Source organism: Leuciscus leuciscus (genome assembly GCF_965113295.1).
Source record: "Leuciscus leuciscus genome assembly, chromosome: 21".
Lineage (NCBI taxonomy): Eukaryota > Metazoa > Chordata > Actinopteri > Cypriniformes > Leuciscidae > Leuciscus > Leuciscus leuciscus.
Window position 1 is genome coordinate 19,625,913 of NC_138745.1, and position 14,416 is coordinate 19,640,328.

The following is a 14,416-nucleotide window of genomic DNA, read 5'->3' on the forward strand; positions in this document are numbered from 1 at the left end:
CACAGATGTAATAGTGGAAAAAAAAAACTGTCCAAATGTGAAGCCACTTAAATCTGATAAGGGGAAAACATCCATTGATCTAACTCTAGACTGAAAATGTCTGTGCTTATACCTCACAGTTATTGTTTAAACTTTCCAGATCGTTTCATTGTCTCCTAAAACTTGGTTGTACAGTATGTGGCTGCTACGCAGCTACGAACCTTCATAATAATCCTATGATAATATATCAGCCTTTCATGGATATAAGAGTGATTTATGGTGGAACAAGTCAAGTTGGCTCTTTTATCATAGTGCTTCCCTCTGCCACACAGTCACAAAGTTACTCATTGCTCTTGATGGTGCACAATGTCAGTGGAAGTAGAGAAGCTAGAGCTCAAAGAGCTGGACAAAACCTTGCTGAAGAAGAATGAATCCTCACCCAAACCTCAGAGCAAATATGAAAGAATAATCCAGCCATGTGTTGCCGAGCTGGTAGGCACAATGTTTTTTGTCTTCATTGGCTGCGTGTCTGTCATTGAAAATGTGGAGGCAGCAGGAAGACTTCAGCCAGCACTCGCACATGGTTTGGCAGTGGCTGTGCTGGTGGCGTGTATGGCAGAAATCAGGTAAGAATAATTTATTTTAAGGTGTCCTTGTTCATTAAAGTACTGTTTATAACAACATACTGTATACTTATTGGGTTAGGATTAGGGTTTAGGGTTATTTGCAAGTAATTATGCATAATATATCCCCTGCTGTTAATACTGCATACTTACAAATAACATAAGGACTATTAAAATAAAGTGTTACAGATTTTTTTTTATACATATATATTTTTATGCACTTCTTTTGATTTGTTCAATTATTTTTGAGTGCTGAAAGGGATGTTTCTGAATCCCTATCTGAAAGCAAGTGAGTTTATATCTCACCTGAATGATTATTTTTTCTCTCTCCATGCAGCGGATCACATTTCAACCCTCCGTTCACCATCGCTATCTGGTTGTGTGGTGGACTTCAGCTGACGATGGTTGTTCCCTACCTTATCAGTCAGATGATCGGAGGTGTGCTGGGAGCTGCAATGTCAAAGGTGTGAACAAGAATACACTAAATACAAGAACAGAAAATAATATTGCTGGTACTTTCCATAACATAAAAAAGTGCTCAACAGAGAATGTGTTTTCAAGGTTATGACATCACACGAGAACTACATGAATGCTACCGGAGCGGCCTTTGCTGTTCTGAAGTCTGATGAGCAGCTGGGGAAGGTTGTGTTTGCTGAAATGGCCATGACATGTCTAGTAACCATGGTAGTCCTAATGGGGGCAGTCAATGGAAAGAGCAAAAGCCCCCTGGTGCCCTTCATGGCGGGCTGCACTGTTATCATCAATATTCTGGTGGGGTGAGTCTACCAAATCAAGCTCAAATTAAAGCAACACTATTTTCCTTAAAATAATGTTTCCAAAATCGTATCAGTGGTTCATCAAGTCGTAACAGGGTGAAAGGCACTTTTGGATTCGCTTTGCAGCCCTATATCTGCTATAACCACACTATGCAAGTTTGCCAAACCGGGTCGCGTTTCTGTAGTTCGAATGAGACATAAGAAAACTACAAATTTGACTTGCTTTACGTCAAGCGTTACAATAGTCATTATTTAGTTTTTCTTCGTTTCTGATGTCGCAATACATCATACTTTAATGAAATCATGCAACATACTCTACCTCGTCTGTGGACATCGTTCATTCCAAAGCCGGCGCTGGATAAACAGCGAGCGTGTGTGCGACAGTACACTGCGGGCGGCGAAATTATTTACGACAGCGGTAATGGACAATTCCGCTTCCAACCTGTAGGGCGACCGAAGAGGAAAAGTTCCTTAGTGTTGCTTTAAGTTAACAAGTTTTTGACCAGTGAGTTTTGGCAGCTAAAAGGCCTTCGTGTTTTGTCCTTCATTAAACTGCCGCATCTGAGGTATGAGCTATATGTCGCATTAGCTACGTTTTCAACTTATACATTTATAAAGTTTATTGTAGCTATATGGGGCTCAGTACTCAGGGGCTCAGGGTTCAATCTTCAGCTGGCTGGCAGGAGCCGCCACTTGTATGTCACGTGGAGCAAAAGCCCCCTGGTGCCCTGTCAGTGGCTGACTAGTTGTCTGGCAGTCTGCCTTTGGCAAGTTTCAGAAACCATTGATTTTTGGCAGTTTTTTTACTAAATGTGGAGATATGAGTTTTCAGGGTTGTTAATTTACATTTCTTACAGAGTTTTAGCATTAGAGTAAAATAAAATATTAATAAATAAAATAAAATATATATATATATATATATATATATAATTTCTCATTGTAATTGCTCTACAACTGTTGTTTTATTTTAATAGAGGAGATGTTTCTGGCACCTGTCTGAACCCTGCAAGAGCTTTTGGACCTGCATTGATAGCTAACTACTGGTCTTATCATTGGGTTTATTGGGTCGGTCCGATAGGGGGAGGTCTGGTGGCTGCTGCTCTTGTGAGGTTAGTTTGCCTTGATATTAAATATGCCATATTTCCTTGTTGAGGTCTTCCATGACAAGAAATTATTTTTTACAGCAGACTGTAACTTAATTAATTTTTTACAGGCTTCTGCTTGGAGATGAGAAGACACGAGTTATATTGAAATGATATTGGAGCACATCAGCATGCGAAGCCTCTCAATTCATGATGCTTGTTACTTCTAAACACTCTAAATATTTCATGTCTATCTTGACTGCATATTTCGCTATTGAATTAAAAACTGTGACTTACTGTGCTTGCCTTTTATAACAAATGACCAACCCTTTTTCTTCTTTCCAGCAGATGTCAGTAAATTGTCTGTTGATAATGTTTCACATAAAATGTTTTAGCCTATCTCAGACTGAATGGAATTTACTCAAAATAAAGTTGATTCCATATTTTTACATTATCAGTGTGTTTAAAAGTATTGCACATGTCAACATTAATACTGTTTGTGGAGCATTTCCTGTATTTAGTTCAAAACAAGTTTCTGTATAAACCATATCAATCAAATGTCTAAATGTTTGTTTTCTTCTGGCAGACACCATATACCACCAAAAGCGATTATAGGAATAATATATAAAAATAAGAGGAATAACAAATAATTTTAGGCTGTATTATTCTTATTCTTATTCTTGTTATTAGATTATTATTTCGAACTCAATTATGTATGTTTTATTCCTGTTTTTTAATAGAAGAAATATGGGAGACCTAGTTTTTACAAGTTGTCCCAATTAAGGGCTATAGGCGACTCTTAAAAAATTCTGCGTTATTTTTAACCCAAATGCTGGGTTCAGCCATTTTTATTATTTTTTACCCGTGCAATGTGTAACTCAGCTTTTGGGTAATTTTTACTGACAATACGCTGAGTCATTGTAACATAATAATGCTCCTGCCACTTCCTTTTCTAAATGTTTTATGATTGTCAAAAAATTATTATAAAAAATAAGATTGGCAAAATACAATTAATATATTTAAATATTGGGTCAAAATAACCCAGCATGTTTTCTGTCCAATGTTTACCCAGCACTGGGTTGCCAAATAAGTGAACCCATGGTCGTTTTTAACCCAGCCTTTTTAGAGTGTATATTTCAGTAAAAGGCTACTAACATTTTGTGATATTTGTAGACTATTTTCATGTAGGCTAATTTTTCGAGGCAATTTTTTATAGAGCTACTTTTATGCCGAATAGTGCGCGTGGTTTTTGTTCCGCATGTGGCTCCTTGATGAGCGTTGTTGTTGTTTTTCTTTTCTTTTCAGACAATCAAGATATTAGCTTTGAATGACCGTAAATGCCCTATCCAAGACTTTCTCACGTGACTCAAAGCTGCTCGCGCGTCTCAAGCAGTTGCTCTCATTTAATTATTTGACGGGTTCTTGTCTTCTAGTTTTTAGTGTGCTCTTTATTTTAATGTAGCTAATTAATATACATTTTATTTTATTATGTGTAATGTCTGTAATTAATTAGATAACAAATGTCAATCGCCTCACAGCCCTAAATATCCTATATTTGTAACATAGCCTATATGTATTGTAAATATATTGTATATTTGTGTATGTATACTATAGTATAGGCTATATAATATATTATAGTAGGCTATATATATATGTATATAGCATAGTAGTCTACTAGTAGTGCTAGTAGCCTAGGCGTAGGCATACTTTGTACATAAAGGTCTTAAATATTTTATAAGCTAAAAGAAACAGAATTAATTTCGGTATATTTTGAACATTGCATGGTGTGCCAAAATGTGAAGATTGAAATAATCTAGGCCTACATATAGGCTAGGCCTATAGTTATTCAAGCAATAGGCTTAATTAATTCATAGCCATGTCCGCTGCATGATTTGGTCTAATCCGAGTTTAATAATCTAAAACAATTTCATAAATCCAACAGAATTCATATGATCGAATATAGATTCTTTACTGGAAACAAATTTAGAAATAAAAAAAAATGCACCAGATGAGTGTCTTCAGATTTGTTTTAATTGACATGTTGTTGACCGAATCGACAAAGCAACATTCAAACTGCTTAACAAATATCAAAGAGGTTAACGATATTTGTCAGATAAAGCCAGGGCCACTCTTGCGAGGAACTTGTCCATGGCCAGGTGGGCTTCAGGTGTGAAGTCATCAGGGAAGAGCATGGACAACACCACGAGAATGTTGTGGGCCAGGATCTGTTCAATTAATATTAATAATGATTAACAATAATGACAACTAAAAGTACGGCGCAATTATTAATAAGTTAGCGTCAGAAACAACAGTATGTTTACCTTGAAGTTAGCAGGATCGACTCTCAGCTGGAAGGCATGCAGCTCGCTGAGAGTGAGCAGGCCACCGAAAAGGTCGTCGATCTTTTCAACAGCCAAACCGAGTCCACCGAGGACCTTCTTTCCATGCTTCCTCACCGGGGCAGAGCCGGGGCGCAGGTCGCTCCAGTGAGAGAAGTAGGTCTTGGTCTGAGGGTAGACTAACAGCATCCTGCAAAACAAGGGGGTAGTGTAAGTTCCAGTTTAATCAGACCCTTACCATAGATCTGTAAAATATTTTTTTAACGAAATTCAAGAATTTGTCTTACCTGGACAACGCCTCATTGCCGATATCCTCAGCCTTTGGGGAAATCTTTGCCCAGAGGGCCTTCACAGCGGCTTTGTCCTTAGCAGAGAGACTCATTTTGAATCGATGTCTGGAATGAATAGACGTGGTCAAATGACTTACCCACCTACACGTTGGTCGTCTTTTTAAGCGTTTGTAGTTGAGATGGGCACACCCAAGATACAGCCTAATTGCGTGTCAGATTGAACTCCTGCCAGTGAACGCTGAAAATTGACTTGATGCCCATTTTCCCCTCCTCATTTTTGGGGTGATAAGTGATGATACTGTACGTGCGCGCGCACTTGAGTCACAAGAGGGTCAGATCCTATCAGCTCACGTCGGCAGCTTCATAATCCTACAACCTGATTTAAATAATGATTTAATTTATTTAGTAATTTGGTTTGTTTAGTGCTTATGCAAGATGCTTCATGTGATCTTTAAATTTAACTTTTTTTTCTTTTCTTTTTAAAAAAATAAACAACACAGTGCAGTTTATTTTGAGTGTTAATTTATTGAGTTTAGTTCTTAACGGTCCACCATGCACACCTCTGCGCCACTGATTTTACTTTTTATTCAATGTTTATTACAGTTTTCTCGGTTGCTGAGACAAAATTCATGAAACAATTCACCATTTTCTCACAACTATGAACACAGTCCCTGAACTACACACCAACCTATTTCAGTCAAAAACATATTCTCTTTTGTCGTGAATCAAACATTGGCCTCAGATAACACACAAAACCGAACAAATACACTGACAACTTTCCTGCTCAGTGAACACTAGTGAGATACATTTATTATAACACTGTAACAAAAACGTAATACTTTTTTTTTTTAGCTTAATGTCTATTACAGTCAATGAAAGGGTGAAGATACAGTACAACAATACTGAAACAATACAACAATGAGCTTTAGTAAAAAAAAAATTAATACATTACTGTAAAGGTATCTTATATATACAGGTAAATAAAGTAAACTTTTTAAATACCGAATTGAATATGAACATGGTATGCAACACAATACAGTAGGTCAGTTACTACAGTAAAAAAAATAATAATCCCACATGTAAAAAATGGCTACAAATAAATTTTACAATTGTGAGTTTGAGGGTGTACAACGTGCTACAGTGTACTGTAGTGAAATGTCCCTCATCTAGTACTGTTACTGTAATTATACTGTATGTTTAAGTATAAAAACCGAGATGAAAAAACAAGATGCTTTCAACTCTCTCTCCAGTGTTAGGATGCATTTTCTAAAGCACTTGTGGCCCTAATTATATTACCCTGAGATTCTGATTGGTGTGTCACCAGTTTTGCTACTTATACAGAACTATTTACTCATGGATAAATGCTATTCGTGCTATTTGAGTTCACATTATGATGCTTGAGTTAATTATATGATGTCTTTGTGTTATATGAATGGGAACATGGTCAAACATGTTGCATTTTACCTGCATTTTTGTGTGAAGTTTTGCAGAAATCATTAAGATTTTATATATCATAAACGTTTTGCGAAATGTGTCTCTTTTGAGAACTGAACGAATGGTTTGGGAAATTGTGCCAACTGAATCAGTTATAGTGTGTTCTTCTTCTTCTTCTTAAAATGTAAAAAAATATATTATAATAATAAACATGTATGTTTTGTTTTATTACAAGGCATATATTGTGTAAAAAGAAGACCAAAAAGGGAACGGAAGCACAGGTTTTGATTATTCTGAATGATTTTGTTTATTTTTTGTGCTAATTTACTTAGTTTAGTTAGTATGCAATAGCTGAAAGGGCCATTTGCTCATGCACGCCTCTATACACCTCTGATTTTACTATAAATAAGACGTTGGCCTATATCACATTTCATTCTTGCAAATTTGCATTAGTAATAATGATAATAACAGTAACAACAATAAACGTTAACATTTGTTTTCTTACAAGGCACATTAGGCTATATTGCAAAGACAAAACGACTAAAAAGGGAACTGAATCAGTTTTTGATTATTCTGATTTTCTTATTCTGAATTGATTTATAATCATTTATTTCATTTATTGGCTCTCAAATGTTTGCCTGGTGAATCGATAAAATGCCCACGCCCTTTTTATTTGGTATTTGGTGAGACTGGATTTTTTTTTTAACCACTCAGTCAAATGCATTTCATTTTGAGATCTACGTAATTGAGAGTCTGGTAGTGGAGATAAGCAGAGTCGTTTTGAATGCGCGTATGTATGAATGCGATAACCAACAGCTGCGATCACGACAATAATTAATAGTCTTTGAAAGTCACTTTTACAACTGATTCGACGATGATTAAAACAATTACATAAAGATGTAGGAATATTATGTTTTATCTAAAGACATGATCATTTCCAGCATGTTGATCCACTTTCTATTCAGCGTTTTTTTTTTCTCCTTACTCTTTTCATGAAAAAAGGGGGCGTATGTTATGCTACAAGTATTTTGCTACTTACATTAAAACTTCTAGAAGATTGCAAACGTCCAGAATCACTACATATTTAGCGCCCTGCCCATGAGAAGTTTCAGCCAATTAAGTGAGCCCACTTATTGGCGATGCAACCCGATGACATAAATAGTGCCGACAAGAGTGGAAAGATATGATTCTTATTCCTAACGGAGAAGAAAATCATAAACTGACAAGATGGTTGTGTGGACCGACCAGGAGCGTGCCTTTATCCAGGACATTTTCAGCAAGCTTAACTATGAGGACGCTGGCCCAAAAGCCTTGCAGAGGTAAGACCCATGCCCGTTAATGTGCTCCTCATTCTCATAATTTATGCAAGTTTTCTTTGTACAGAGTATATACAAAAGAGCTGGATTCCTTTTTATTTTTTATTTTAATCTGATTCATTTGTGGATGTTATGTTATATTGCAGGGTCTTGATTGTGTATCCCTGGACTCAGCGGTACTTCGGAGGTTTTGGAAACCTGTACAGTGCAGAGGCCATCAAGTCCAATCCAATGGTCGCAGCCCACGGAATTGTTGTGCTCCACGGGCTTGACAAAGCCATGAAGAACATGGATGATATTAAGAACGCATACGCCGATCTGAGCGTTCTGCACTCTGAGAAACTGCACGTGGATCCTGACAACTTCAGGGTATGCAAGCATAACAGCATTTAAAACAGATGCTCTCAGACACTGTTTAAAACATTTAGCAACCAGTTGCGTGACACTCTTTTGCCTTTTCTGTTTCAGCTGCTTGCCGACTGCCTGACTATCGTGATTGCTGCGACGATGGGTTCCTCTTTCACCGCTAGCGTGCAGGCTGCCTGGCAGAAGTTCATCGCTGTTGTCGTCTCTGCTCTGAGCAGACAGTATCATTAAAAGCTCTCAAATATGGGGAAATTATTGTATGTCTCTAATGCAAAAAAGAGGAATTGATACGCATGGGCCGTCCGTTTAAACTCATAATTTTCCGAATATCATTAAACAGAGTTCACCCAAAAAGGAACAATGTCGTCATTGACTCTCCCTCATTATTTATTAGACAAAAAATTAGTTGTAATTGAGTGTAATGCTCATCTTGTTTGGATATACAGAATTGTTTGGAAGGATGATAATAATAGCCGCTGGCATCTTAAATGGCGCAACACTTGTGATAAAAATAACGGTTCCAAGCGTTTTTTTGTTTTTTGTTTTTTAATCAGCAAAAGCCATAAGAACCATTTTAGTTCCCCAAATAACCTTTCAGAGAGCAGTTATTCCATTTGTGCGATTAATATTTTAATAATCTAAAATAACATTTTGTGCAATGGAAAGGAAGGTTCCATGATTGTTCAAGGTTCTTCATGGACCCATCAATGTCAATAAAGAACCTTTACTTTTAAGAGTTTAAACACTAAAGAGGCTGATGTCAGCTCTAAAAAAAAATCTCAAATGTATTTTATGAACTCGTCGGTATAATTACGAAAGGACAATCTTGTCTATCAAATTAAGAGATTTATGTATCTGTTGATCAATCTGATGCTATTAAAAAAGATACTAAAACGTGACATTTCTAGAGAGTTTACACATTCTGCAAAATACTCTCGGCGCATGTCCTCTGGCATGGGGGCAAAACTTCCATCCTGGCCCAACAGCAGATCTTCCTTGACTATCAGCAGCTTGCAAAAGACAATAATAAATAGCTGGACAATGGCAATGTTGGTAACCCTGGAGCAGAGTAAAACCCTGGCTGATGCTGAGGGCAATGTGTTCAAGGAACTGCAGGTGGTACAGCACACCTGTAGTGTCACATCCCTGCTGGGTGAGTCGTCGTCGTCGTCGTCGTCCCCCCCTCTTTCACTAAAGACATAGACACTTACACACACCGGTTGCCCATTGGTGTATGTGCTGGTATCGTCTCCTTCAATTTCCCAGGCATGGTTCCTCTGTGGATGTTCTCATTGGGCAGGGTGGGTGGGACCACCTATTTACTGAAGCTCTCAGAGAGTGCTTGGCTGCGCCATGACGCTTGCCAAACTGCTGCAGGACGCCGGTGCCATCCCACCATCAAAGCCATCAGTTTCGGTGGCTCCAACCAGGGGTACGTTTCCCAAAAGCATCGTTGGCCAACTACGATCGCAATTTCCATTGAACTCTATTGGTAACAACGGTACTTGCGACCATAGTTGGCTTTGGGAAACGCACCCTGGCTGGTGAGTACATCCGTGAAAGATGTTCCAAAAATGGCAATAGAGTGCAGAGCAACATGGGACAAAGAGTGTGGTGATGACTGATGCCAACAAAGAGAACAGACTCAAGTTGGTTGGTCACATGTATGGCACTTTCCATGGCTATCCTCTTAGAAGAAGTATATATATATATATATATATATATATATATATATATATATATATATATATATATATATATATATATATATATATATATATATATCATTCAGTTTTTCAACCTTTTTAAACTTATGCTTGTCCCACAGCAAGCCAATATTTTAACTATGCATGATCATACTTTTCAACTGAAATAATTTAATTGTTTTCACAATGAGCAGATTTATGCCGATTCTAAGCAATTAGAGTAAATGTCTTTTGAAAATACGATTATTTAAATGGAATCACTGCAATAACTGTAAATGGTTTTATTTGAGTGCAGAAATTTCTTGACGGTTTCTTTAATGTATAACTGACAAATGTGCATCACATTAAGTTTATTAGTTTGTTTATGTTATAAATAATTTAAACCAAATTGTATATGCAATTCAGATGCGTAAATCTAAATATTTTTAGCGTATTTAGAGTCTTTTACAAGTCCAACGGCATTTTGCATCTTCAGTAAGAGCATTTTAGACATTAAAGATCGCAACAGTTACACATATCTTTTAAGGTCTTGCAAGGCGTGAGAAAAGGGAGGAGCAGGAAGTTGAGATCATATCAGAATGAACAAAGACCTCAAATGGCCTTCGTGATCCCTATGCAACCTTCTTGTAAGTCACTAAAGTTGTGAAAACCATGCGTAAAGCTTTTTGATTTGAAACGTAGACAACTCTACTGTATTGTATCAATACAGTAGGTCAGTTACTACAGTAAAAAAATAAATAATCCCACATGTAAAAAATGGCTACAAATAAATTTTACAATTGTGAGTTTGAGGGTGTACAACGTGCTACAGTGTACTGTAGTGAAATGTCCCTCATCTAGTACTGTTACTGTAATTATACTGTATGTTTAAGTATAAAAACCGAGATGAAAAAACAAGATGCTTTCAACTCTCTCTCCAGTGTTAGGATGCATTTTCTAAAGCACTTGTGGCCCTAATTATATTACCCTGAGATTCTGATTGGTGTGTCACCAGTTTTGCTACTTATACAGAACTATTTACTCATGGATAAATGCTATTCGTGCTATTTGAGTTCACATTATGATGCTTGAGTTAATTATATGATGTCTTTGTGTTATATGAATGGGAACATGGTCAAACATGTTGCATTTTACCTGCATTTTTGTGTGAAGTTTTGCAGAAATCATTAAGATTTTATATATCATAAACGTTTTGCGAAATGTGTCTCTTTTGAGAACTGAACGAATGGTTTGGGAAATTGTGCCAACTGAATCAGTTATAGTGTGTTCTTCTTCTTCTTCTTAAAATGTAAAAAAATATATTATAATAATAAACATGTATGTTTTGTTTTATTACAAGGCATATATTGTGTAAAAAGAAGACCAAAAAGGGAACGGAAGCACAGGTTTTGATTATTCTGAATGATTTTGTTTATTTTTTGTGCTAATTTACTTAGTTTAGTTAGTATGCAATAGCTGAAAGGGCCATTTGCTCATGCACGCCTCTATACACCTCTGATTTTACTATAAATAAGACGTTGGCCTATATCACATTTCATTCTTGCAAATTTGCATTAGTAATAATGATAATAACAGTAACAACAATAAACGTTAACATTTGTTTTCTTACAAGGCACATTAGGCTATATTGCAAAGACAAAACGACTAAAAAGGGAACTGAATCAGTTTTTGATTATTCTGATTTTCTTATTCTGAATTGATTTATAATCATTTATTTCATTTATTGGCTCTCAAATGTTTGCCTGGTGAATCGATAAAATGCCCACGCCCTTTTTATTTGGTATTTGGTGAGACTGGATTTTTTTTTTAACCACTCAGTCAAATGCATTTCATTTTGAGATCTACGTAATTGAGAGTCTGGTAGTGGAGATAAGCAGAGTCGTTTTGAATGCGCGTATGTATGAATGCGATAACCAACAGCTGCGATCACGACAATAATTAATAGTCTTTGAAAGTCACTTTTACAACTGATTCGACGATGATTAAAACAATTACATAAAGATGTAGGAATATTATGTTTTATCTAAAGACATGATCATTTCCAGCATGTTGATCCACTTTCTATTCAGCGTTTTTTTTTTCTCCTTACTCTTTTCATGAAAAAAGGGGGCGTATGTTATGCTACAAGTATTTTGCTACTTACATTAAAACTTCTAGAAGATTGCAAACGTCCAGAATCACTACATATTTAGCGCCCTGCCCATGAGAAGTTTCAGCCAATTAAGTGAGCCCACTTATTGGCGATGCAACCCGATGACATAAATAGTGCCGACAAGAGTGGAAAGATATGATTCTTATTCCTAACGGAGAAGAAAATCATAAACTGACAAGATGGTTGTGTGGACCGACCAGGAGCGTGCCTTTATCCAGGACATTTTCAGCAAGCTTAACTATGAGGACGCTGGCCCAAAAGCCTTGCAGAGGTAAGACCCATGCCCGTTAATGTGCTCCTCATTCTCATAATTTATGCAAGTTTTCTTTGTACAGAGTATATACAAAAGAGCTGGATTCCTTTTTATTTTTTATTTTAATCTGATTCATTTGTGGATGTTATGTTATATTGCAGGGTCTTGATTGTGTATCCCTGGACTCAGCGGTACTTCGGAGGTTTTGGAAACCTGTACAGTGCAGAGGCCATCAAGTCCAATCCAATGGTCGCAGCCCACGGAATTGTTGTGCTCCACGGGCTTGACAAAGCCATGAAGAACATGGATGATATTAAGAACGCATACGCCGATCTGAGCGTTCTGCACTCTGAGAAACTGCACGTGGATCCTGACAACTTCAGGGTATGCAAGCATAACAGCATTTAAAACAGATGCTCTCAGACACTGTTTAAAACATTTAGCAACCAGTTGCGTGACACTCTTTTGCCTTTTCTGTTTCAGCTGCTTGCCGACTGCCTGACTATCGTGATTGCTGCGACGATGGGTTCCTCTTTCACCGCTAGCGTGCAGGCTGCCTGGCAGAAGTTCATCGCTGTTGTCGTCTCTGCTCTGAGCAGACAGTATCATTAAAAGCTCTCAAATATGGGGAAATTATTGTATGTCTCTAATGCAAAAAAGAGGAATTGATACGCATGGGCCGTCCGTTTAAACTCATAATTTTCCGAATATCATTAAACAGAGTTCACCCAAAAAGGAACAATGTCGTCATTGACTCTCCCTCATTATTTATTAGACAAAAAATTAGTTGTAATTGAGTGTAATGCTCATCTTGTTTGGATATACAGAATTGTTTGGAAGGATGATAATAATAGCCGCTGGCATCTTAAATGGCGCAACACTTGTGATAAAAATAACGGTTCCAAGCGTTTTTTTGTTTTTTGTTTTTTAATCAGCAAAAGCCATAAGAACCATTTTAGTTCCCCAAATAACCTTTCAGAGAGCAGTTATTCCATTTGTGCGATTAATATTTTAATAATCTAAAATAACATTTTGTGCAATGGAAAGGAAGGTTCCATGATTGTTCAAGGTTCTTCATGGACCCATCAATGTCAATAAAGAACCTTTACTTTTAAGAGTTTAAACACTAAAGAGGCTGATGTCAGCTCTAAAAAAAAATCTCAAATGTATTTTATGAACTCGTCGGTATAATTACGAAAGGACAATCTTGTCTATCAAATTAAGAGATTTATGTATCTGTTGATCAATCTGATGCTATTAAAAAAGATACTAAAACGTGACATTTCTAGAGAGTTTACACATTCTGCAAAATACTCTCGGCGCATGTCCTCTGGCATGGGGGCAAAACTTCCATCCTGGCCCAACAGCAGATCTTCCTTGACTATCAGCAGCTTGCAAAAGACAATAATAAATAGCTGGACAATGGCAATGTTGGTAACCCTGGAGCAGAGTAAAACCCTGGCTGATGCTGAGGGCAATGTGTTCAAGGAACTGCAGGTGGTACAGCACACCTGTAGTGTCACATCCCTGCTGGGTGAGTCGTCGTCGTCGTCGTCGTCCCCCCCTCTTTCACTAAAGACATAGACACTTACACACACCGGTTGCCCATTGGTGTATGTGCTGGTATCGTCTCCTTCAATTTCCCAGGCATGGTTCCTCTGTGGATGTTCTCATTGGGCAGGGTGGGTGGGACCACCTATTTACTGAAGCTCTCAGAGAGTGCTTGGCTGCGCCATGACGCTTGCCAAACTGCTGCAGGACGCCGGTGCCATCCCACCATCAAAGCCATCAGTTTCGGTGGCTCCAACCAGGGGTACGTTTCCCAAAAGCATCGTTGGCCAACTACGATCGCAATTTCCATTGAACTCTATTGGTAACAACGGTACTTGCGACCATAGTTGGCTTTGGGAAACGCACCCTGGCTGGTGAGTACATCCGTGAAAGATGTTCCAAAAATGGCAATAGAGTGCAGAGCAACATGGGACAAAGAGTGTGGTGATGACTGATGCCAACAAAGAGAACAGACTCAAGTTGGTTGGTCACATGTATGGCACTTTCCATGGCTATCCTCTTAGAAGAAGTATATATATATATATATAT

The 14,416-nt window shown here is 37.5% G+C and overlaps 4 protein-coding genes across 4 annotated transcripts; 3 read left to right on the forward strand and 1 right to left on the reverse strand.

Annotated features, from left to right (window-relative positions):
• Positions 1 to 304: 304 nt before the first annotated feature.
• aqp8a.2 (aquaporin 8a, tandem duplicate 2) lies at positions 305 to 3,039 on the forward strand. The gene is made up of 5 exons (XM_082152874.1): positions 305 to 605; positions 940 to 1,066; positions 1,164 to 1,378; positions 2,353 to 2,487; positions 2,592 to 3,039. Exons 1-5 carry the CDS (start codon positions 346 to 348, stop codon positions 2,632 to 2,634), a joined length of 780 nt encoding a protein of 259 aa, XP_082009000.1. The 5' UTR covers positions 305 to 345; the 3' UTR covers positions 2,635 to 3,039.
• Positions 3,040 to 4,444: 1,405 nt separating this feature from the next.
• hbae5 (hemoglobin, alpha embryonic 5) lies at positions 4,445 to 5,213 on the reverse strand. Its single transcript, XM_082152893.1, has 3 exons — positions 5,087 to 5,213; positions 4,782 to 4,989; positions 4,445 to 4,685 (listed from the first exon to the last, which is right to left on the reverse strand). The coding sequence occupies exons 1-3, from the start codon at positions 5,179 to 5,181 to the stop codon at positions 4,557 to 4,559; spliced, it is 432 nt and encodes a 143-aa protein (XP_082009019.1). The 5' UTR covers positions 5,182 to 5,213; the 3' UTR covers positions 4,445 to 4,556.
• A 2,484-nt stretch (positions 5,214 to 7,697) lies between these two features.
• Positions 7,698 to 8,491, forward strand: LOC309485832 (hemoglobin subunit beta-like). Its single transcript, XM_082152890.1, has 3 exons — positions 7,698 to 7,842; positions 7,986 to 8,208; positions 8,308 to 8,491. The coding sequence occupies exons 1-3, from the start codon at positions 7,751 to 7,753 to the stop codon at positions 8,434 to 8,436; spliced, it is 444 nt and encodes a 147-aa protein (XP_082009016.1). The 5' UTR covers positions 7,698 to 7,750; the 3' UTR covers positions 8,437 to 8,491.
• A 3,698-nt stretch (positions 8,492 to 12,189) lies between these two features.
• Positions 12,190 to 12,983, forward strand: LOC309485833 (hemoglobin subunit beta-like). Its single transcript, XM_082152891.1, has 3 exons — positions 12,190 to 12,334; positions 12,478 to 12,700; positions 12,800 to 12,983. Exons 1-3 carry the CDS (start codon positions 12,243 to 12,245, stop codon positions 12,926 to 12,928), a joined length of 444 nt encoding a protein of 147 aa, XP_082009017.1. The 5' UTR covers positions 12,190 to 12,242; the 3' UTR covers positions 12,929 to 12,983.
• The last annotated feature ends 1,433 nt before the right edge of the window (positions 12,984 to 14,416 follow it).